Source organism: Taurulus bubalis (assembly GCF_910589615.1).
Source record: "Taurulus bubalis genome assembly, chromosome: 3".
NCBI classification, from domain to species: Eukaryota; Metazoa; Chordata; class Actinopteri; order Perciformes; family Cottidae; genus Taurulus; species Taurulus bubalis.
The window spans coordinates 4,292,356-4,317,786 of NC_136591.1; the positions used below are offsets into that span (position 1 = coordinate 4,292,356).

At 43.7% G+C, this 25,431-nt stretch overlaps 1 protein-coding gene across 2 annotated transcripts in view; it reads right to left on the reverse strand.

Moving 5' to 3' along the window:
* Positions 1 to 25,431, reverse strand: part of cdc42bpab (CDC42 binding protein kinase alpha (DMPK-like) b) — a 74,590-nt gene that overhangs the window by 18,049 nt on the left and 31,110 nt on the right. For both annotated transcript variants that reach the window (XM_079216020.1, XM_079216019.1), the window contains exons 4-23: positions 24,296 to 24,391; positions 22,669 to 22,817; positions 15,302 to 15,395; positions 13,701 to 13,901; positions 13,457 to 13,595; positions 12,282 to 12,391; positions 12,119 to 12,198; positions 10,668 to 10,849; positions 10,399 to 10,521; positions 10,054 to 10,187; positions 9,647 to 9,768; positions 9,448 to 9,568; positions 8,803 to 8,913; positions 7,429 to 7,676; positions 5,750 to 5,855; positions 3,113 to 3,237; positions 2,144 to 2,249; positions 1,471 to 1,619; positions 1,252 to 1,343; positions 210 to 286 (exon numbers count right to left, since the gene is read on the reverse strand). In XM_079216020.1, coding sequence (XP_079072146.1) covers positions 210 to 286; positions 1,252 to 1,343; positions 1,471 to 1,619; positions 2,144 to 2,249; positions 3,113 to 3,237; positions 5,750 to 5,855; positions 7,429 to 7,676; positions 8,803 to 8,913; positions 9,448 to 9,568; positions 9,647 to 9,768; positions 10,054 to 10,187; positions 10,399 to 10,521; positions 10,668 to 10,849; positions 12,119 to 12,198; positions 12,282 to 12,391; positions 13,457 to 13,595; positions 13,701 to 13,901; positions 15,302 to 15,395; positions 22,669 to 22,817; positions 24,296 to 24,391 — 2,565 coding nt within the window. The remainder of the gene's footprint in view (positions 1 to 209; positions 287 to 1,251; positions 1,344 to 1,470; positions 1,620 to 2,143; positions 2,250 to 3,112; positions 3,238 to 5,749; positions 5,856 to 7,428; positions 7,677 to 8,802; positions 8,914 to 9,447; positions 9,569 to 9,646; positions 9,769 to 10,053; positions 10,188 to 10,398; positions 10,522 to 10,667; positions 10,850 to 12,118; positions 12,199 to 12,281; positions 12,392 to 13,456; positions 13,596 to 13,700; positions 13,902 to 15,301; positions 15,396 to 22,668; positions 22,818 to 24,295; positions 24,392 to 25,431) is intronic.

Consider the following 25,431-nt stretch of genomic DNA (forward strand, 5'->3'; position numbering starts at 1 on the left):
TGATGTACCAGAGAATGAAGCAAGGAAACAACCAAAAAGATAAAGAAATTCATGTGAACTAAAAACAACATAAAAGCATGAAGAAAAAGCACAGATCTAGTTTCATGTACTGCAAGATTTATGAGATTTATGATTTTCAAGCCGTTCATAATCATAGATTTCAAATCTTTAATTGCATACAGATTTATGTAAATCTCCAGACTACTTACATCAAACTGGTCGAGTGCTGAGGTCGGGGCGTTGAGGAAAGCCAAGAAGGAATTCTGGGAATCCTGGTGCTTGACACCTACAGACACGGAACAAATAACACAACCGAGTTAAGTACGTGATATTAAGACTTCAAAAGGGTGACTTACACTAAACGAGTCACAGGACCGTTTCTCAGGCGGCTTCATATGACTTTGGTAACAATACATGTCATGTACATAGCACATGGCTGTATTTCTAAAACATGGAACCCTCTCTTTTGTGTAGTTATCCCTCTTTTTACAAATAATCTCTCATGAAACGTTTCAGTGTGCATTCAACCATCGGAACTGATGTACAGAGAAAAACTCTACATTTCAATCATCCTATTATCCCATATATTGTCAAATACATGTCTACAAAATTTGAAAAGAAGTGTTTTTGTCTGGGGCCACAGTAGAAACTATGAATATATACACTACCGTTCAAAAGTTTGGGGTCACCCAGACATATTTTCAGTTTCTTCGCAATTTGCTGCATGGAATAGCCTTCATTTCAGAACAGACTGGCGAGTTTCACATGAAAGTTCTCTTTTTCTGGCCATTTTTAAAGTATAATGGAACCCACAAATGTGATGCTCCAGATACTCAACTAGCTCAAAGGAAGGCCAGTTTTATAGCTTCTCTCGCCAGCATAACTGTTTTCAGCTGTGCTAACATAATTGCACAAGGGTTTTCTAATCATCCATTAGTCTTCTATGCGATGAGCAAACACAATGTACCATTAGAACACTGAGTGATAGTTGCTGGAAATGGGCCTCTACACACCTATGTAGATATTTCATTAAAAACAGACGTTTCCACCTAGAATAGTCATTTATCACATTAACAATGTATAGTGTATGTCTGATTAATTTAATGTTATCTTCATTGAAAAAAACAGTGCTTTCCTTTGAAAAATAAGGACATTTCTAAGTGACCCCAAACTTTTTAATGGTAGTGTACGTTGACACGTTTGCCGCGTCATTCTTTGCGTGTTGGTGAGTCTGGTGTGTTCATGTCGTACCCCGTCGTAGCCGAAGCTCCTCGGTCTCTTTTTTCAGCCTGTCGATCTCAGCCAGCAGCTCCTGGTTTTTACTCTCCACATCCTGCAGTTTACTGGTGGATCACAGACAATGACTCACTTATTAATCAGCGTCACAAAGATTTTTCTCTGAAACTAACTACAAAACTGTAAAACAAGTGAAAGATTCTGGTTTCCGCTGTTGTTCCAGAGTATCCATACCATTCTGTGGACATGTTGTTGGCCTTGACCTTGTTCAGCTCGTCCTGGATGCTCTGCTTGGCTCTGATCTCAGCGTCTAAGGCCGACTGCAGCTCCAGGCGGGCCGACATGTCCAGCTTGGCGAAGCGCCGCATCTTCCACGGCATGTCCTGCACCACAGAGAGGAAAGGAATGAGAACGGGGAAAGATGGAAGGAAACATGAGAAGAGGAACGAACTATAAGGCGACTATTACTACAGTTTATTACTGTCGCTGCTTTGTCAATATGACAGAAATCAAAAATGTAAAAGAACAGCAAGAAAGACTTTATCATCCTCATCTTCATCACAGCAGCTCAATAACACAGAGGATTCTTCATTTGACTGCATCTACCGTAGTGAGTGTGTGTGTGTGTGTGTGTGTGTGTGTGTGTGTGTGTGTGTGTGTGTGTGTGTGTGTGTGTGTGTGTGTGTGTGTGTGTGTGTGTCTGTGTATGTGTACGTGAGCGTGTGTGCGTGCGTGTGTCTGTGCGTGCGTGCGTGTGTCTGTGCATGCGTGTGTCTGTGTGTGTGTCTGTGCGTGTGGGTGTGCGTGCGTCTGTCTCTGTGTCCGTCCGTGTGTGTGTGCGTGCGTCTGTCTCTGTGTCCGTCCGTGTGTGTGTGTGTGTGTGCGTGTGTGTGTGTGCGTGTCTCACCGTGGCTCTCGCCCCCAGGCTGGTGTTCCTCAGTCCCTCCAGCTCCTCCGTCATCTTGGTGGCCAGAGCCTGCAGGTATCCCCGAGCATCCTTCTCATCGCTCACCCTGCAGAACACAAAACACACACACAATTACACACATTTGCATTACTACACATTACCACACATGCAACGACAATCCAAAAGACATACCGTCACCCATAACCATAAATACTGATGGCCTGAAAAGAGACCTAATAACTGCTCAGACTGTGAAAAGCCACGATAACAAGACTACGGTTTAATATTCCACCCACTACCTGATCCTGTTGTCCACTGTAGCTGCACCGTTCCTCCACCAGGGGGCAACGTGAATCACTAAAGTCTTCTCAAAATGCATCCCAGACTCAGCATTTGTATGTGCATGTTTGGAATGCGAGTGTTGTGCATTGGTGAATGTGTGTTTCTGCGTGTGTGTGTGTGTGTGTGTGTGTGTGTGTGTGTGTGTGTGTGTGTGTGTGTGTGTGTGTGTGTGTGTGTGTGTGTGTGTGTGTGTGTGGTATGTGTGCTATGTGAGGACTGCTGGGCTTGTCCAACAGAGGGAAGCCGAGCAGCTGGCGAGGTGTCAGCTGCAATGGGAAGTGATCTGAGAGGAAGGGAGGGTCAAGTAGCACTAAGATCTTTAGGAGGCATGTGAGCGATGCTGCAGTTCTATGAATGGAGGTACCCAATACACTACTGAATAGCACGGGTGTGTGTGTGTGTGTGTGTGTCTAAAAGAGCCGTCTTTCAGCTTGTGCTCAAACATGAATGGGGAAGTATACGTCTCAGCAAATACAGTGGACATTGGAGAAAGCTACTGCATGCATGTGTGCGTGCCGTTTATTTGTGTGTGCGTGCCGTTTATTTGTGTATTTGTGTGTGTGTGTGTGTGTGTGTGTGTGTGTGTGTGTGTGTGTGTGTGTGTGTGTGTGTGTGTGTGTGTGTCACCATTGGATGATTTCCGTGATCTGGGCCTCCCAGTGAGCGACGCTCTCCTTCTTGTCAGCCAGCTCCCGCATCTCGTCCTCCAGCTGCCGGTTGGAGTCGCTCACCTTCTCAAACATGCTGGTCAGCTGATGGGAAGACAGACACACACACACACACACACACACACACACACACACACACACACACACACACACACACACACACACACACACACACAGAGTAATGAAAACAGACCGTGTTAAACATCGTACTAAGAAGCGCCGTAAAGCGGTCGCTAGGAGCTGTAACACCTGCTGAATGGATATATATATATATATATATATATATATATATATATATATATATATATATATATATATATATATATATATATATATATATATATATATATATATATATATATATATATATAGATACATAACCGTGGTATTACATCGCAGAACTATGTAATGAGTGTAACAGGCGTCGTTGCTCGTGACTACAAGCGAAGCTGCTCAGCCTTGAACGTGACGACGGGTTCAATATGGAGGAAGAATCATCGTATTGTGGAAGGTTATGATTTAACTCCAAGGCGCTCCACTACGCTGCTGCTAAGGAGGTGTATGGACTCTCACACACACACACCCCTACACAAATAAAGGTGATTAAATCTCAAAAAGGTTTTCCTGAATCCTTTAATATCAGAGGTGTGTGGTGACATCACTACGAGTGTAACGCTGTCATATTTTCTCTTTACAATTGTACCTTATGACAATGGTGCCTCATTATATAGAGAGCTGAGATTGTTCTGCAATTTTTGATGTAAAACATGGGTATATATCTGATATGCAAGTGACTTTAAAAAGATGAATTTAAGAAGTTATGCAAAATTGAGAAAATGACCCCAGTGGCTGAAGGGTTAAAGGCTGTGATGTAATGTGCATGTTAAAGTAGTGCGTTATTTTTGTTTTACAATCGCGTTCCAATGCTGCAGCTGGTGGCTAACGTATGGAATATCTGTGTCGTGGAAATATCTGCGTTTTCGGCATGTGGTGCAAGTGTTTGTGTAAGAGCAACACTAAAAGACATATGCTCTCGGTGACCAAGTCTTTCCATTATGTATACGACAAAAGTGTAAGTGGAACAAGACCTGGGAGTTGCTAATAGGAACAGACACCTCATCAGAAACACAATGGACGACCCACTCATACGAGCTCATTTGGTTTTGAGGAGCTGGCGTGTGATTTAACAGAAGGAAAACAGGAAGAGAAATGCTCCTGCATGAGGCCCAGTGTTAGAAAATACAGAAAATTGCTGACGGTGGATTTGATTTATATCTGCAAATATTCAAACCACAGCTCTCACACAATACATCAAATACAACTTGACTTGTTGTTTTTACTCTGGTAGTTTTGGAGTTGGATTTGAATTAAAATGTCAGTGGATCGTATTTCAAAATGGGGCCCAGATGTGACGGAGTATCGCACAGATGTGTGCACAGGCTTGGAAAGGACCATCAGAGAGCAGGAAATCCTAGTGAATCATGGCGGGAGCAGCTAGCCGTCTCTGCCAACTACTTTAGCACGATGGAGACAGAAATACAGCGAGCCTCACGCAAGACGCTCTTAGTAGGAAGCAAGCGGCAGGTCAGTCACATGAGTCAGAGAGTCTACCTTCCTTCACACATGGACTGCAGAATGATAATACATTTAGATTTATGGAATATGTAACAGACTTCAACTCGGCTGGCTAGTTAGCTTAGCTCACGTTAGCTTGCTAATCCCACCACGTTTTCAAGCTAGCGTGACCTTTCCATGACTTTAAACCAAATGTCCATGACCAAACATTTAGTAAAATCTGGGTGTAAACATGAAAAAGTGAGTAAATGTAGTATTTAAACTAACAATGAGAATACAAAGCATACAGTAAACCTTAAATGAGACAAATGAATGAGATAATAGTTTGATTAAAAGAATAAACATTTATATAGATGCCTGTATGTACGCCTGCTTATATTTTGAGCGTCTTTCTTTTAAAAGCATATTAATTATTTCAAACTCAGCGTAAATGAACGTCATGAACACATGAATAAAAAACATTTACATGACTTTTACTAAACTTTTGGGATTTTGTGCAGAAAAGCAAACCATGCGGACCGATCTAATCTGTGCTAATCCGAGTCCTTCAGCTTTTATTAATACCATTTTTTAGAATGTGAAATAACAGAATAATACATTAAATATGTGGAGTGACGTGTGGCAGCCACATCCGTATTGGCTCCGTTTCATCGAGATACTTTTCCATTTTATCAGTTGCAGACTATAAAAGCAACACGCTGACATTTTATTCCACATGTCAGAGAGCGTCCCTGGGACGTTGTTTAAATTGGGAGCCTTCTTGAACTTCCAAGAGCGAATTCCAAAGTCAATAGAGTGAAATCCAGGGAGTCATTCCACCCGACTGCAGGCGGCTGCAGGGTGCTTTCACGGGGATGTTCAACAGGGATGTCTTTGGCACAGCCAAGAGGGTGGGAGGAATGTGATGAAAGGGTTTGGGCTGGGTTACCTGGGGTTAGGGAATCGTGTGTGTGTGTGTGTGTGTGTGTGTGTGTGGTCGAGAGATAAACATTGCTGTCGGTTGCGTGAACTAATATGTTACCTTATCCAGTTCACTGGACAGCTTCTTGTTTTCCTCAGTGAGCAGGACTCTCTCCCTCTCGTACTTCTGCTTGTACTCCGTCTCAAACTCCTCCCGCTCGCTTTGGCTGGAGGAAACACACACACACACACACACACACGCACACACACACACACACAGATTGTTAAGCTTCTCACACAACTCATCACATAACTTAGTTATTAACAGCTGCAAATACAATCTAGATTTTGTCAATATGACATGAACACCATCTCAATCTATAAAAAAAATCCTAAATTAAAATGCAGGTCTGTCAAAAGCCACTCTACATTACACACTTACACACATTAACACACATTAACAGTCATCCGTCGTCCTACCTTTGCTGGTGTGTGGGCCTCAGACTCCACACATTTCCTAACTCAAAGGCTCGGTGCTAAAACCAGGTCCACATTATTTCAGCCCAAACACATTAAAGCAGTTAGAATCCGACACGGCGGTGCGTTTAAAAAACAATTAGAAAGCAGTGAGGAGTATATGTGAGCAACACCAGGCGGGGAAGTTAGGCTACAGGGCACAACAAGAGAGCTCTAAAGCCTGAACCTCAAAAACAAGATCCTATTAAAATGTGATTAATCCAGCGGTTTTCAACAAGGGATCAGGAGCCCCGAGTATCTACCAGGGGGTCTGCAGCAGGAACACAAGTTACTCATTTTCCTTTCTTGGCAGTTTCATATCCGAGTTGGCACATTTTAACAGATTTTCCTACTTCTCCAACCATCGCTTTACCGTTGAAATCTACACTTAAAGTCACAAGAAGATGTATAAGTTTCCACGGGGTTTCAATTCAGAAATAAACCCTAGATTTATGGGAACATAAATATGTAAAATAACAATGTAATCACCTCGTCGGCCTGTATGGCTCAGGATGTGACCCACTGAGGGGTCTTAACTTATTTAAAGTCTTAATGCAGCTCCTCAGAAGGGAGGGGGTCAACATGGAGAGTTGAAAATACTTGCAAGGAGGTCACCTGAGTTGAGTTAGAGCACTGGTTCTCAAACTTTTTCTGTGGCCCCACTTTGGAGGAAGAAAAATGTTCAAAATTCATTGTTTTTAACCATTTTGTTAATGGTCGATGCTGAATTTTTATTGAAACAACTTTTTGTGACTCCTCCATCCGTCCTTTTTCAAATAATATAATAAAGAAAATTGAAACCAGATCGCTCCATCAGACAAAAACTAATGACATGTGCAATCACTTTGTTAGAACAATGCAAATAAAGTTATATCTGTGCAAAAATCGACTAATATTTGGCAAACAAATTGCTAATTGTGGCTGCAAATCACCTGTTTTTGCACTAAATATAAGATCATAACAACAACGTGTGAGGATGGGTCAAATGCAGAGAATAATTTCCCCACTCTGGGATTAATAAAGGATTATAAAAACCTGTAATACCTCTGCGCCCCACTAACTACAGTTTGAGAACCACTGGGTTAGGAGCAGCATGACTAGTCAAAGGAAACATCACTTCACAGTTACTACACATTAAGACCAGACAGGCTTAATAGGATTGTATTTACCTCACACAATCATCACTGGAACACAATAAAAGGAAACAAGAAGAACGTCATGACAGCCGAGATATTGGACTCCGCTGAAGCGAAGGTAGAAGTAAAGAAAGGAGAGGAGGAGCACCTCTCACGGCGAGTCTTGTCCAGCTTGTCTTTGAGCATCAGGATCTCTTTCTGCAGGTTCAGGTGCTGGCCCTCGGCGTCCCGCAGCTCCTTGCGCAGCGCCTTCAGCTCGGTGCCGTGCTGCGCCTCCCGGCGCGCCAGCTCCTCCTCGTACAGGAGCGTCTTCTTTTCCAGGTCGCCGCGCAGCCGGCACACCTCCTGGGTCTGGTCCGCCGAGGCCGGGGCGGCAGAGGAGCCGGCCTGCTTCAGCTGGTGGAGGGGAGGGGATGAAGATTATTAAAGTCACCACTGTTTGTGTCCTGGCTCCTCAATGGTGGAATGAGATGATTGACAGCAGGAAGTCTCTACGTCTTCCACCGTGAACTAAAAACACTTCTTTTACTACACCTTGAATAAGGAAAGTAGCACCTAGTAGCACTTAAATGTCTCTTACTGATAGCACTTTGTAGTTTAATTTTATTGGAGAAATTGCACATTCTTGATTCTTGTTGTTCTGAGTTTGTACTCATGGTTGAATGCACTTATTGTAAGTCAGTGAGGAAGGGATTACTTCAAATGTAATTAAACTTGTTTTTCAGTAAATAACACTGGCATGAGGTGTATATGTATCTTGGGTAGATAATGAGAATAAATATGAAACAAAATTAAGATCATACCCTTTAACCCTTCAGGCACTGAGGTCATTTTCTCGATTTTACATTTCTTAAATTCACCTTTTAAGGCACTTGCATATAATACATACCCATGTTTTATATCAAAAATTGCAGCACAATCTCAGCTATCTATATAATGAGGCACCATTGTCATAAGGCACAGGTGTAAAGTGAAACTATGACTCTAAAGCTGAAAAGTTGGATCTCAATTTTGTAAATTCTTCATATTTCTTGTGAAAACATAACTTTGCTCAGGTGGTATATAGGTTTTGGTGATTGAAATTGATTTACCAAAGGTCTTAGGTTCACAAAAGCAGTTAAATACATGAATAAAATGGTAGATACATGTAAATAAATGTCTAAAACCAAATATTGTATTATCGTTTTTGGAGTAGAAATGTTGTCGGTCACTACTTTCACTAAATTGACATCCAACACTATTTAATACTAAGCTTCTTTACAAGATATTTAGCTCAGGCTGATCTATAGAGGGAACCGTAAAGTGCATCTTTGGACTCTGAGTCCGAGACAACCTCTGAACCCATCACCACCGGTCTGGTGGCCAAAAAGAGAAACCAGAACCTCTTGGTCCCGCTGCCTCCATGTGATCACAGAATCTCTTTATAGAGATTAGCAAACCAACACACAGCTGTCTGAATGCTGCTGCTCTCCTTAACTTTTAAGGATGTCCGTGTTCAGCTGTGTTTGGTTTGCACGCTCACCTTAAGCCCTTCCAGCTCCTCCTCCAGCTGCCGGCTGTACTGCTCGTTCCGCTCCCTCAGCTTCCTCTCCTTCTGAGCCTCCGCCGCCTGTCCGTCCGCCTGCGCCTCCGTCTGGTTAAAAAAAACACAAACTCCAGTGACGTTGAGGCGTAGATCGTGCTCCAGTTCCCGTTCCGCAGCCAGTGTGACGTCGCTTTCTAGTCCAGCGTCTACAACCGTTGTTCCTTTATTCAAGTCTACACTGTAACTTAAACTCCGCTTCACAAACACAAGATGTTAAAAATGGAAGCAGGTTTTCGTGCTTTTTTTTCGTGATCTCAGGATATTCTGCCTTGATTTTAATCCAGAACACCAGCAGAGTTGAAACAGACTTTTAAGTTTCATTTTTGGGGAAACGTATCACGTGACCTCTTGACATGTGTCAAGAAGTTACATCTGAGGTTACGCACAGACCGGTCATTTTTCTAAATAAAACATATTTCCAACCCCGGTGGTCGGGGACCACTGTTCTAATCTACTTCATAAATATTCATGTGACCTGTAAATATTTCTACAACACACAGAAGGCGACAGAAGCTTGAATTGTGCACCGACCAGTGGAGGAGACAGAAGCGTGTGCTAGCAACCACAGGGAGACTACTCTACCTCCTTCTTGGACCTCTCGGCCTTCCGCACCTCAAGGCGGAGCGCCTCGACCTTCTGACCCTGGCTCTCCATCTCCTCCTCCTTGTCACGCAGCTGACGAGTCAGCCGCTGCTTCACCGACCTGAGGGGAAGTTCAGTCAGAGGTGAGGGGAGAAAACTAGTCTTTGCTTTGAGGAAAGGTCCGGAGCAGTGATCCTACCTGAGGTCTGTGAGTCTCTCGTTCAGCTCAGAAAACTCCTGCATGGCCAGTTTCCTCTGGCTGTGGGCTTCCTTCAGCTCTTTGGACTGAGACTTCAGCTTCTCGTTGGCCTCCAGGAGATCCTGACCAGATAAAGAGATAAGATAAGATAAAAGAAATAAGATAGAAGAGAGGGTAAAGACACATTTAGAGTCGTACAGTGAGGGTTTAATTGACTGGCTGAGCGGTCTGGTTTTATATGAACATTGATGTTGTCTTTGTAAGAACAGCGACAATTCAGGTTTGTGCTCATGTGAAGAAAAGTGATGTTGATTATAAAAAGTACATTTTTGTCACTATGGGTAAAGTATTTAAATTACTATACAGAATACACTACATCCCAGCACAGACAGCAAAGCTGGTTCCACCTTGTGCATGTCGTCCTTCTCCTGTCCGACGCTCTTCATCCGTCTCTCTAGAGTCTTGACGTGTTTCGATGAGTCCTCCATGTCCCTGCGGGCCAACGACACGTCCTCCAGCTGCTTCTCAAGTTGGCCCGAGTCTGACACACACACACACACACACACACACACACACACACACACACACATAGGTTTTAAATGCAATGAAACGTTTAACTTTACCGTGGCTGTGTTAGTTTTACAAACACTCCAAAGTTCTGTTCAGAGTTCTCATGATCTGAGTGAAAAGGTGGTTTGACTGGAGTACTACTGAGCTGAGCTGAACATGAACAAAAGGAGAAAAGTCCTGACCGGCGATCTGCTGCTTAAGGATGTCGATCTCGCTCTTCAGACTCCTGATCTCGCCCTCCTTGCTGGCGCTGGGCGGGCCCTCGCCCGTCGAGTGCTGCAGCGCCTGCACCGTCTGCGTCGCCTCTGCAACCGGTCAGGCAGCAAGCATCAGTGTTGTGCTTTGCTATTTGCTTTTGCTGCTTTTATTTTGAAAAGTTGCGCTATATGCGATTCAAGCTTCGTCGCCATGCATTCTAGTTCGACCAATGAAAGTGCGGTACGCGTCTCACCTTGCAGTTTGCGACACAGCTCTACTTTCTCCTGCTCCAGGCGGCGGATCCTCCGCTCGTAGGCCTCCGTGGCGAGGCTGTCCTCCAGGCTGCGCTGCACGTCCAGGTCCAGCTGGTCCTGGCCCGCCTTGCCCGGCTCCGCCGCCGCCAGCTGACGCAGGCAAGACCGGTCGGAGAGGGAACTACAGGGGAGGAGGACGGGGAGGAAAAGGTGGAGGAGGCGTGAGAATCGGTGATAAAAACGAGTGGGGATAAATGAGCGTTTAACGTTAGGAGAATGAGAAAGTTAATGCAGGGAAACAGGAAAGAGAAATGGACGACGAGAGATAGAGATGAGTTGACGGCGGAGAGGATGTTGAGTCATGGAGGAACGAGGAGAAGGAACGACAGACATAAAGGAAGATGGGGAGTGAGAGAGAGAGGGAAAGAAAGAGTGGAAAAGGCCGTTATCACGGAGCCTTGAGGAGATAAGGAAGTAAGTGCTGGGTTTGTTGCTTCTCACGGGAAGATCTACAGCGAGCCGTGGACATGCCCTTATTAGGGAGGGAGCTGCTGCAACACTCCTCCACCTCTTTAGATGGATGCATGAGAGGACAAAGAGAAGCTGGTCGTTTAGAACGACATGTTCTGCCTGACGGTGACACACCTCTGTCTATTTAAAGTGGACACAGGACGGGTGAATAGGGTCAAACGTCTTACTAATAGATATCTCCATGAAACTTCTCCAGTTGATTTCTTATATTAAAGACAATTCTTTTTTAGATCACAGGTTTACTGAAAATGTATGTTTCAGTATCCAAATGAGGCATCATCTTTCATAATATGTGTTAATTTGCAGAAATGTGAATTTTGGATGAGGCCAGGTTCAAAATTCGTGTTTAATAAAATGTTGTATAAATCAAGCTATGAATAATATATGAACAAACCCCTCTGGAAAAGTAGAACGTTTGGTGCATGTAGTGCTACTGAAGTGGAGATTTCTAGCCTTTAGATAAGTTTTGTTTAACTGTATGCATTTTAAAGAAATAAACTAGATATCACCATGAAACTTCTCTATTGGTTACTTAACATTGAGACTACTATTTTTTGTGTTACACGTTTTCAGAAATGTTATGTTTAAATATATAAATGAGGCATTATCCACTTGTAACTTTTGGTGAATTTCGGAAAGATCTATAGACAAAGTAGTGATATGATTTAGATATGTATTTTGGGTGTTTTCTGTCCGCTAGTCTGAAAGAAACTGAGCAGTGCATGAAAAACAATGTTGTTATCTTCCCTTAAGAATTGAACAATCATCTGAAGAGTAAAATAGAGCCTTTGTTATTTTAATCTGCCCACTAAAGATCCACTAATCATAAAGCGTGAAGGAAGATGTCCAAACAAGTTTCACAAAGTCAAAATGTAGGCAGTGGTTAAAAATAATCTTTTAAATCTATTTTGGCACTTACCATTTACTGGTGTAGGTGAAGCCCACAAAGGGCAGGTGGTGGCCCGAGAAGGCCGTGTGAGAGGGAGGGGGCATGGTCTCCTGAAGGATTAAACATGTCAGGAGTAAGACTTCTAATTCTAATTTATATACGATCACAAACAACAGGAATACCAGCGCCTCACCGAGTTCTTCAGGCAGTCGTCATCCACGTCAAAGTTGGAGGTGTCGGTGGGACTGCTGACCTCTGGGATGTAGGGCGCCTCGCACCCGAGGACGTTTTCCCAATCGATGCCTGGAGAGAAGAGCGGTCACACTTACGACACGGGATGTAAAGCACTGCTTTATTAATACGCTCCAATAGTGGCACGAATATATCAACTCTGGGAACCTGAGCGGCAAACCACTGACGCTGGAAAATCTGTTAAAAGTATTTTTCTTATCATTGTCACCTGGTGCCAACAATAAATGATCTACAACATGCTAATGCTAATAACAAGTACAGCATAATATAGAATATCTATTAAATCAGTGATGTGCCTTGGGAAAATGTCCAATTTCACTTAATCGGTCCCAAAAAAAGATGGAATTTAGTTGCTGCAAATAATTTTCCATTGTTGAGCGTCTGAGCTGCAATATAGTGACTGACCTAGTCATTAAATACTCTTCCATGCCAGTAGGTAGTGCAATAATGACCTACCATACAGGCTGTATTATGCTACAATCTGGCATTAATAATAATTACCATATATGCTGTATGATGCTACAATGTGACATTAATAATAATTACCATATATGCTGTATGATGCTACAATGTGACATTCATAATCATTAACCATATATGCTGTATTATGCTACAATGTGACATTCATAATCATTACCATATATGCAGTATGATGCTACAATATGACATTCATAATAATTACCGTATATGCTGTATTATGCTACAATGTGGCATTAATAATAATAATAATAATAATTACTATATATGCTGTATGACGCTACAATGTGACATTCATAATCATTACCATATATGCTGTATGATGCTACAATGACATTAATAATAATAATAATAATAATAATAATAATAATAATTACTATACATGCTGTATGACGCTACAATGTGACATTCATAATCATTACCATATATGCTGTGTTAAGCTACAACGTGACATTTTGTAGCTTTTTTGGTTGTTTGTGTGCCGCAGGATTTTTTTTTAATTGTAGAAAATGTGCCGCAGCTCAAAAAAGGTTGAAAAACACTGGACTGAATGACTGTTGAGGTATCAAACTAGGCTGACACACTTGAGAAGTATATTTAAACTGGAAAAGGAAACTCTAGACCGTCATTGGACCGTACCAACGAAGAAGGGGTGGTGCTTGAAGTCCTCTATGCCGTTCTGGCCCAATCGGTGCTCTCGACTGCAGATGAGCCTGCGGACGAGATCCTTGGCGTCCTCCGACACGTCTGTTATCTGCTGCGGGAACTGGAAGCGCTCCTGGGCCAGACGGGACGGTGTGCGTTAGAGGCAGCAGAGCTCTGGCGTTACATACATGTGCACGTCATGCATGTGATGTCCTTTACGCAGACGGAAGCAGCTCACCTTGTGGTTCATGATTTTCCCGTAGGTCTCCACCAGGGACTCGGCGTAGAAAGGGGTCTCTCCGTACAGCATCTCGTACATGCAGACGCCCAGCGACCACCAGTCGCACTCGGGTCCATACTTGCCTTTCCCGTCCTCCATGGCCTGGAGGATTTCTGGGGAGATGTAGTCGGGCGTCCCCACCGCCACAGAGGACTGGACCTAGCAGAGGGACGGGAACAAAAAGGCTCAGAAGCTCATCTTAAACAAAAAACCACATGGGCAGGAACGTTCTCCTGTAACGGTCCTTGTGACGATACAGGAGAACATTCCTGTAATGGCTATAAGACTTTACAATAAGTCCTCTGGCAGGTCCTCAGTAGATTAATTATTCATCAATAACCCTGGCACCGCTTTTGTTGTTTGTTACTCACTGTACATGTTTATGTTCCAGGGTTCATACACATTCTGACCAATGCATTTCATGACTTTAAACCAAATTTCCATGACCAAACATTTAGTGAAATCTGTGTGTAAACAGTAAAAAGTGAGTAAATGTAGTATTTAAACTAACAATGAGAATACAAAGCATATAGTAAACCTTAAATGACACAAATGAATGAGTCAATAGTTTGATTAAAAGAATAAACATTTATATAGATGCCTGTATGTATGCCTGCTTATATTTTGAGCGTCTTTCTTTTAAAAGCATATTCATTATTTCAAACTCAGCGTGAATGAACGTCATGAACACATGAATATAACACATTTACATGACTTTTACAAAACTTTTGGGGTTTTATTTTTTTCAAGGACTTTTCCAGGCCTGGAAATAACCATTGTAAAATTCCAGTACTTTTCCAGGTTTTCTATGAGCGTAGGAACCCTGTATACACTACACTTACTTTGCATTTTTGCACTTTCTCTATTCTCCTAAATTAATACTCTTATTTTTGTGTAAGCACATTTCCTCTTGGGGATGAAAAAAGTTTATATCCATCCATCCAAAGAAGTATTATTCAGTTCAACTGGAACCCTCATGAAAGTGACGACTATGACGATGATGAGTTACATGCGAGATGAAGACCACCAAACAAACAAAGAGCAGATTGAACTTCCAGACCTCTACTACAGGAGAACTACGCACTGTTTTTACTTTATAAACAATGTTTGGAAAGCACATTTGATGCTGTGTCTGGAATTAAAATCAAAGCAGAATTTTCACAAAAGTGCCAAAAGTTCCACAGCGGAAGAGAAAAGGCAGATGTTGGCCTCGTCTCTGTATTATTCAGGGGGTTGCAGATGAAATACATTTATCAGGATTCAGAGCTTCAATCTCGACGAAGCGTCCAAAAAGCCCAACGTTATTTTTCTCTACATTAACATTGGAGGAACTTCTCCGCTCATCCATTTCATCCTGTCGTTCTCCTGTTACGCAACACCTGAGGGGAACTCATTTTCCCTCCTCGTCTGAATCATAAGCCAAGCAGCTGAACCCCTCTCTCCTCCTGGGAGACCCCCGGGGGGTTGAGGAGGAGGTCAGCGGAGCTCTGGTTTGTTTGCTTTGGACCGGAGGAGGAGGCGTCAGCAGCAGTGCGGTGAAGAAAGAAGAAGAAACATACCGTCCCGTCCTCCATGAGCTTGAGGCAGGAGCCGAAGTCGGCCAGGCGGATGTGGCCGTTCATATCCAGCAGAATGTTGTCAGGCTTGATGTCCCTGGAGGAAGACGGGGAGCAAAAGAGGGGAGAAGACAATGAAGAAGATGAGGAAGACCACTTAAGCTATCAAACTAAATTACATAACCTGCCTGTAGAGCTAGCGTGTGAAACGCTTTCTGCACAGCCAATTCACACAGCATTTTCCACTGATTATTTTAAAAAACACACACAACACACACTCTGATTGAGGAAATATGCGACGCACAAACACACTCCCACTCGTCCTAAACAGACACACTCCCCAGTTCACTTCTTCAGTGTTTGTGAACAGAGACCGACTGGCGGCGGCGGTGGTTTACTGACAACACATTCTTTCACAGACTCTGAAAATCTCCCTCTTACCCTGCATCTGCTCTGCATTACTACTGCTGATGACGTGGTTATGATACAGACTGAGGATGCATTACTACTGCTGATGACGTGGTTATGATACAGACTGAGGATGCATTACTACTGCTGATGACGTGGTTATGATACAGACTGAGGATGCATTACTACTGCTGATGACGTGGTTATGATACAGACTGAGGATGCATTACTACTGCTGATGACGTGGTTATGATACAGACTGAGGATGCATTACTACTGCTGATGACGTGGTTGTGATACAGACTGAGGATGCATTGCTACTGCTGATGACGAGGATGCTCTCAGTAGACCAGCAGGTCACCAGCTAACGAGGTGAGAAGTCGATATAAAAAATAGCTGCAGATTGGTTTTCACGATCAATTTGTCCAACGAATAGCGCTGCGTTAGTTTTGCATTACTTGTAACATTATGAAACCTTTGTTTACTTCCTGCAAGTCACCAACGCCATGGTAACTTCTATTTGTAGGGGCCAACAAAGTATTAGGAACGCGTCCCAAAGGGAACGAGGTGCAGGAGATCCTGCAGGTTGCTGACTCTGGCTGCTGGGGACGTATTCTAATGTGGGAGCTGATGTAGATCCCTGGTCTAGTCTAGTCTGAGTCCATGGTGGAGGATTCTCAGGCTGTGCGAGTAAAAAGTCCTTTGATTTGGTTTCATTCATGACCTTCTGCCAGTAGTATTAACATTTTGTCACCTTCCTAAAATAATGGCCCACGTCATTTTTTCAGAAAACACTAAAAACTTGACCAAATGTAATATAGTGCACAAGCTGCCTCTAGACACTGACAACCGGCATACTGTAATACCGGTCACATCATGTTATAATTACTAATATTATGTTCCAGTGAGATTTTCATTGACAAAAATGCTAACTAAATTGCTAGCTTAAATGCTAGCTTCAAAATGCCATCTTGAAAAGCTTGTCAAATTGGCAAAGTCACATTGTCTTTTGACTCAGGCAAAATAAAATAAAATAAAAGTCAGACTCTCAACATGTTATACTACAGGGGTAGAATCACATGATCTGTTCAACTGAGGATGGAGGAGATTTTACCAGAGGTGGCGAGTATCATGAGGAGATGGTTTAGGCAAGAAAATCATTTTTAGTCAAAAAAATGACGTCATTATTTTAGAAAGGTGACGATTTTGAATTATGCGGTTAGAATGATACTAAATGCCCTCGATGATCGCTGGCCTGGACTTGTATGAAACAGAGACGTCTCTGTGTCCCACTATTGTGGTTAAATATAGTCTCGGTCCTGTCCTGTCCATTCCACTGCTTCACCCTGACAGCACCCCGAGGCCCTCTTATCAACACATGGACCCACAACACGGCCAATACACACGGTATGGAGGAGGGCACAGACACTCTGTAGAGTAGTGTAACACACACACACACACACACACACACACACACACACACACACACACACGCACGCACGCACACGATGTCTCAGGAGTGAGTGCTATTTCTGTGCAGGAGTGTGAGCATGACTGTGTAAAATAATAACCTGATGCCCAACAGACGCACACTCTCGAATAAAAGTTTAAATCTGGGTGTAAACATGACAAAGTGAGTAAATGTAGTATTTGAGTTGGTCAAATAATGTTTTATAGAGTTTTACTGTTGTTAAACGTACACCCATTTACTTAATTTCAAAACTTTTCAGTTATTCTCAAGCTAAAAGAGAGTAAAAAATAAAGTTTAAGGGAAAACAGAATAACTTTGTGGGTGAAAATGTTCCTTTAAAGCTCGTGAAATTTCCACAATTGAATGTTCCTTAAACGCTTCTTAACTCCTCACTAAATACATGACACAATCACAAGAGTCTGGGAGATGTTGTTGTTGTTGTTTTTCTTCCTGTAAAAAAGTGAGCAGACGAGATTTGGCTTTGTAGACGTCTTTGATGTTTCTGTCTTCAGTCAGACTTCTTCAAAGCAGATGTGAATGTCCCAGTACTGTTAATGGTCCCATCCCATACGGTAGATACACTGTCACCAAGCTATAAACCCCTGGATTAAAGTAATATCTGCGCATGTATGACTTGTGTAGAGTCATAAAAGTCACAGATGACTTCCCAGAGCAGATGCTGTATGTGGCCTTTTGGCTGGAAACCACGTGCTGTACACCAGTGCATACATTCACACCACCCATTCACACACCCCGGCTGAACACTCGAGTACAAAGGATTTCTCTGATAAGATTGTTGTGTTTACAGAGAACGTTTATCTTGGTTTCTACGCGCCAAACATACACATCATGGAAGAAGAAAAAGCTCTTTTGGCTTGCAGCAGTAGAATGTTGTAAACAGAGCTTTTAGAAGAGTCGTCCATTTGGTTTCATTAAGACCCAAACCAGAACTTAAAGGTGCCCTGTGGACGTGCTGGTGACCTACAGGTGGCGGTAATGAGGCCAAGAAACGCGTCAAGAGGCCGGGAAGAGGAAGCGTGTGAAATATTTACTACGGTACATGTGTTTATTGAAGACAGGTTAAATAAATGTAACAATAAACGCACTTCATCTAGTGGGTCTTTTTTTACGAGTTTTGTCTTTCTGTCATTGTTTGAGAGAGCTCACTAAGATACTCATGTTAAGTATTTCATCTTAAAAATAAAAATGTTTACAACCGTATTTATTAAAATACTTTCTGATAAGATACAAACTTTACGACAGACGTTAAAGCTGAAGAGCCTTCCTACAGTGCTGGGTCCGTTGGGTAAATAAGCTAAAAGAAACACAGGACTTTCATTTTCATTTACAAGAGACCTGATAGACACCACCCACACACACACACACCCACCCCCACACACACACACGCTTCAAATGCTGGAAGGCCTTAATCTGTTCCAGAGACTTCTGGTTGAGTTGACCCTCGCCCATCCATGGGTGTGTGTATATGTGTGTATATGTGTGTTTAGCAGCAATTGTGTCTCTTTCTGTGATCCCTTTCCTCCTCTCAGACACCAAACGTCAATGCCCCCCCACGGCACAGGAGCTGACTCACGCTCAGCCCTCCGCACATGGCCGAATCCCAGAGAGAGCGGCGGTGCTAAGCTAGTGCTAGGCTACGCCGGTTAGCGTAGCTAATTGGGCTACTGTGTCACAAGGGCTTCTGCGGTCTTAAGGAGCGGCGCAGAGACCAGAATAGCGGGGGGGTAATCTCCTCTTAAGACCGCGGCCTCCATCTGTGAGGGCCATCTGGACGCCGCCTCTCAACGCACACACAAATGTGTCCGGCAGCAACACCGGGGACGGCCCAGACGAGGTCTACATTAACTTTACTCCCCAAAAAGGCCCTGGTAGTGGGGTAGCTGTGACTACAGGACATGCAGGATGACTGTCACTGATTGGTCAAACACAGACAGCGCAGCTGCTTCAACTCTTGATTGTTTCCCTGAATTACGTTCGAAAATAACCATCAAACACGATTTCCTGGGGAGACAGACGCTCTTAATGTGATTTTCCTCCTCATTACACCAGAGCATCAGGACTGTGCAGCATCTTCAGGCCGCTGACAACCTTATAGTTCCTCGAAAAGTAGTCCCAGGACTAAAATGACCAGGAAGTTCTCGGTGGAAATGCGGCTTTAGATCACAGCTGTGAAGAGACAGGTGTCCCTGATCAATAATAAAAACACACAAAGGCTGCAGTCAATGGGAAAACACACACTGCTACACACACTCTTAAAGTATTCTGCAGTAGTAAGACCTCTCAAGACGGCTCCTTTCATTTAATGTCCCTCCTCCTCTCTCCAGAATCACATCTGTCCCTCCACACACTGTTGTCCCTCTTTACCAACCCCCACCTCCACGAGAATCCCCCTATGTCACACAGTGTGTCTCTCACACACACACACTGACCCGTGGCAGACAGATGTGGTGCTCGGCAGCACAAAGCCATGCTGAGTTGCCTATTGAAACATTTGTCCGGCCCCTCTGGGAGGCCACGAGGATCACCGACCACTGAATAAATTCACTCACACTCACACACACACACACACACACATACACACACACTTTGCGACTGACTCTAGCACACGCTGCTCTCATGGGACTGACGGGGACAGAAGGTTGACCTGCTCCTCATTTATTTCGTTCTCTGGGCTCTTTAACGTCAACCGGACTGCAGATATTCATTTAAAATGGTTTCTTCATTGAGGCGAGGTCAACGACTACACAAGACAGACAGAAAAACACATTATGGGAGCTGAAATGCCATAATTTGGACCAGTACGGTTGTTAGCCGTCTGAATAATATAACTAGAGGCAACACAATGATGAATACCATGAGACTACAAATGCCTTATTCTATAACAAATGTCATTGCTTTGGGGCAATATTGCATATGCATAAGCAGAGCGTATACATACATATATATTCTTAACATATTTTACGTCTGGGTGATACTTGAATACCTTTGAGCCCGGGAAGTGGTGGGGAGCTGGAGTCAAAAGGACTGAGAAATATTCCTCTGACTCTTTATGACAGGAATATCTTGCAAAGCAAATGAAAGATTCAGACTCTTTACACCCGGAGGACTTGAGCACTACATTTGGTGATATTTGCTATATTTGTAAACCCGGAGTTAGCGCCACACTGGTTCTCTCTACAAAAAGCTTTTGGATTATCGCATATATAATGATCTCTGAGACAAAGGTTTACGATATTTACACGTTTTGTGTTCGGCAAGATAATTAACGCTAATGAAGTAAACAAACCACAAACTACACTGCGCTCACATGACTTCACTCCACCAGGAAGCTGAAGGAGGGGCGGCGGTTTGTAGTCTCATTCAGACGCCCCAGAACAACATTTACTCGTGTTTTATATCGTAGATCAAGACATAATAATCTCTTGAACTTGGGTTAATCAGACATCTAACCAAAAGCACTTTCAAGAAAGAAAAAAGGAACATTGACGTTGATACGAGGGAACTGGAAGTGGAAATAAATGCCTCGTTGGTTTCAGCCGTCAAGCAGCCAATACTTCACCAGTGTATGTCAGGATGAGGAACTGGAGAAAAAACACGCTAATCTACCAAATAAACACATTAATATTAATAATTAAGAACAGAGTGAAAGAACGTCTGCTGGCAGCTCAGAATTGGAATTCATGCTGACTCCGTATCGGAGCTCTTATGCTGCGTTCACAGCAAAAGCGTTGCGAATTTTTCGCCTGAGTTTACTCGCTCGACGTTATGTGATAAATTCGCGGCTTTTTCCGTGGCTTAACTCTGTGAAAACAGTTACCGTTTACGCCGTCCACCATTGAGTCAGAGTTGAAATATTTCAACTCCGGCAACTTCCGCCTCATTCGCGCCGCCCGGTGGAAAATTTGCTTTTTTGCAACCGTTCGCGTCTGTGCATCGACTTTACATGTTATCTACTCGCAGCGTCACTCAGATGAAAGCTTACGACTGCTGGTAGGCTTTGAAATGCTAACATGGACATTTAGAAAGGCTGAGTGACTTTAGTTTGACAGATGCTTCTTCTATATTTCCATGTAAACATATACCGATAACAGTATATTAGTAGAGGAGAAACTGGCTTCACAGACGGTGTGATTTCCCAAGAGGAAGCCACTGCCACCACCAGGCCATGTGTATTCCCAGTATTCCCAGCAGCGGCTGCTTGTGTGTGTGTGTGGTGTCACTAAAGTGAGCCATGAATTAAGGGCGGCTGGTTTTCTCTTAATGGAAACGAGAGTCTTTAATTATGAGGTTAATGTGTTGTACTGCAACTTAGAGGAAGAGAAAACACACATGCACAGTATCTCTGAGACACACACACCCTCATGCACCCATACAGACCCTCATACACACACACACACACCCCCTCCTTGGAGGACCTTCCTTTCCGTCTCCACACATACAAAGCAAGAGTGCAAATCTCCCACCAGCACAAGTGAGAGCAAAGGGGGAGTTGGTACATGAGAGCGGGAGAGAGAGGGAGCGTCACCACACCCCATCATTACGGTCCCAAAACGTCCACGAGGAGAACCGATGCCGTCCCCTCCAGCCTTCCGTCTCCGCCAACCCCCACCCACGGCCCCCAGATGACACCCTGCAATTAGTGGCTCCCTTCTCCTTCCCTCCTTTACTTATACGCTTACATCTACATCTCCGTTGAAGTCGCTCGGTACGTTTCTTTCCGTCTGACTCTCCAGTGGCGCATCAGAGATCCGACCCAACAGACTTCATCCCGCCCTCTTTCTGACCCCACGGTTCTCTACGCATCCCTCATCTTTACGTCCGTCTGTCTGTTTCTAAATACTCTGGTATAGCGTATTATTCTAATAATAACGTCTGGCTACAAGTCTTCCAGTTGGATTTGTGTCTCTGGCCAGCTGATGAATTAAAGTCTGACTCTCTCTCTGTTCTCCATCACTTCCTGAGGGACACACCCGTCTCTTTAGCTGCTAAAAGCTCCACCATGTCCACCAGATAGTCTCTAAAGGAGTCAGTCTGCAGGTGGTGCGCACACACACACACACACACCTTTTTAGGGCTTTTCACATCGTCATTGGAGAGATTATTATTACAATACTGATGAGAACCACGTAGGATTTAGAATGCAGGTCTTTCACTTGTGACATGTTGTCTTGATCGTTGTAGTTAAAAATGATCTGACAGCATCTCACACTCACACACACACACACACACACCTCCACTAATAACCTCTATGATATACTCTCCTCAGTCATCTTGAGTGATGACTGACAACAGAAATACCCGCACACGCTTCTTCATTCAGCTGCAGTTCCTCCCACAGCTGGAATCATGTCAACACACTGCAGCCTCCATCATCAGGGCTCTCCGCCTGTTCCTCCAGTCAGTCAGTCAGTCAGTCAGTCAGTCAGTCTCACACACACACACACACACACTCTCTCTGCCCACTCCTTACCTGTGCACGTAGTGTAGCTGGTGAACGGAGTCGATGGCCAGCACCATCTCGGCCAGGTAGAACCGAGCCATCTCCTCCGGCAGCCGGTCCTCAAACTTACTGAGCAGAGTCAGCAGATCTCCACCCACGTAGTAGTCCATGACCAGGTACTAGAGAAAAGAGAGAGAACATGAGACACACATGTAGTAGTCCATGACCAGGTACTAGAGAAAAGAGAGAGAACATGATACACACATGTAGTAGTCCATGACCAGGTACTAGAGAAAAGAGAGAGAACATGATACACACATGTAGTAGTCCATGACCAGGTACTAGAGAACAGAGAACATGATACACACATGTAGTAGTCCATGACCAGGTACTAGAGAACAGAGAACATGAGACACACATGTAGTAGTCCATGACCAGGTACTAGAGAACAGACAGAGAACATGAGACACACATGTAGTAGTCCATGACCAGGTACTAGAGAACAGACAAAACATGAGATACACAAGAGAAATGGGATTAAAGTGAAGGAGTTCTAAAGTTCCTTCATGTTTCATGTTGATCATGTTTCATGTTGTCCGGAGACGAAGACAAGCATCTGCACGTTATGGGAACGTCCCAAAAAAAAGACTCCAAATTTATTCGGCAAAGGCGTACTCCACGTCCCGTTTAGCCCGTGGACTCGCAAAAACAACCACAAGCGAGCGTAAAAACTTTTTTTTCGAATGAGGTTTTAAAATTTTTTGCCGTTGCCAGACAGTTGTCCTCCGGCAATACTTCAAAGCGCACATTAAAAAATATGTGAACTGAAACACGGCCACCGAGACATAAATGTACCGGAAAAGAGCGGAATATACTCCAACACTTAAAAAAAGATCCGTACAGCGTGGAACAGTGACATGATTCATGTAGAAAACTATTTCAGAAAGTCACACACATAAAAAAAAAAAAAAAAGTCACTTTATTTTTGAGGGTTTTTGCTAAAAATAGATGGCTGGATGGGCAGCGGCATATATATTTAAAGCCTTTGGGGAGAGTCCAGGGTAAAGCATTTGTTGTGAGATTGTGGGAGTTGGAATGACAAGCAGTCCTGGCATTTGACCTCGGGGGTCACACACACAATCACACACACACATATATATAGAGAGAGAGCGAGAGAGTCGGGATAGAGAGTCATCGGTTGCTGAGCTTGGCCCACAACCCTCCAAAGTCATTCTTCCGGTGTTCTTTGTAAACGTTCTCCTGCACTTCTGTTCTCCGCTGTGCTTTGTGGTGAGGACTGAATGTGCTGGTCAGCGTCTGGCCGGCCCCCAGCCTTCATGCGGAGGTGGTGCAGTTCTCTAGAAACCAACTGGCAGGTGGAGCTACTCAGCAAGAAGACTGCGGTTGAAGCTTTTGGAAAGTACCAGCGTATGAATGTGCTGAATTATATATGAAGTGAGGCGGGGCGATGGTCGGATAAGTACAAACAAAAAAGGTGAAAAGTCCACGAAGAAAGGTTAGAAACCTGGCAGAGGGATTTCTGGAAAAATACACAAGTAGCTGCTTATGACACACACACACACACACACACACACACACACACACACACACACACACACACACACACACACACACACACATACACACTCTCCGTTACCAGGTTATTGTCGTCCTGGAAGGCGTAGTGCAGGGTGGTGATCCACTGACAGTTCCCGTTCACCAACACGTCCCGCTCCTCCCGGAAACACGCCGTCTACAGAAGGACGCAGACGACACGTTACACCTCAGGTTGACATGTGAAGCTCTGACAGTTCAGATGTTACATACATGATGGGATGTGGAGAGCATGCAAGCAAGTTATCCACATGTACACCTATGAAGTGCTCACGGTTGTTCTTGATGTCCAAAGGTATTCAGCTTTAACCCTTTTAATTGATCTGAACCCAACAGCTAGATTATTGCAGGAGAAACCTAACTTCTTGGTCATCTACAATATAACCTTTACTGGATTCTAAAAGGATTTAAATATAAGGTCTGGTAAAAGTACAATGCTCTGACCAAAATAAAACCCCTCTGGCTACAATGTCTGACATAACTCATGCCTTGGTTAAAAAAATAAGCCTCATAAACAAAGACTTATAGTAACCAGCAGAGGCGTGGACTCGAGTCACAACTGTGATGACTTTAGACCTGCCTTGAAAAGACTTTATCCACTTTAACACCAACGTTTGGCCTTTTGACTGGAAAGTGCTTGACACGTTCCTCAGAGCCCAACCATGAAACCGTACGCTACCACTAATCACTTCCTGAGTCCACTGACTTTAAGGTTATTACACTCAGCCTCCACTCAAGCTGCAGGAGAGAACCAGGAAGAGCTAACGGTACCGAGCGCCACTCTAGAGGTCTGCTCAGCAACTAAAAGAAACAGTTTTTCACCCCTTGTTATATGTGTATAACTAATATGAGCATCATCAAAAAGTCAATTGCCAGAAAAACATCTGTAAATGTCTGATTGATGCCTACTACCAATAAAAATGTTTTAAAAAACACGGATCCAGTGACCAGAGGCCTCGTGTCCACGTAACCTGCTGCACATACGAGATAGTTTTACACCACCTGCTAGACATGTGGGTGCTTATAGCTTCTACACCACCCTGCTAGACATGTGGGTGCTTATAGCTTCTACACCACCTGCTAGACATGTGGGTGCTTATAGCTTCTACACCACCCTGCTAGACATGTGGGTGCTTATAGCTTCTACACCACCTGCTAGACATGTGGGTGCTTATAGCT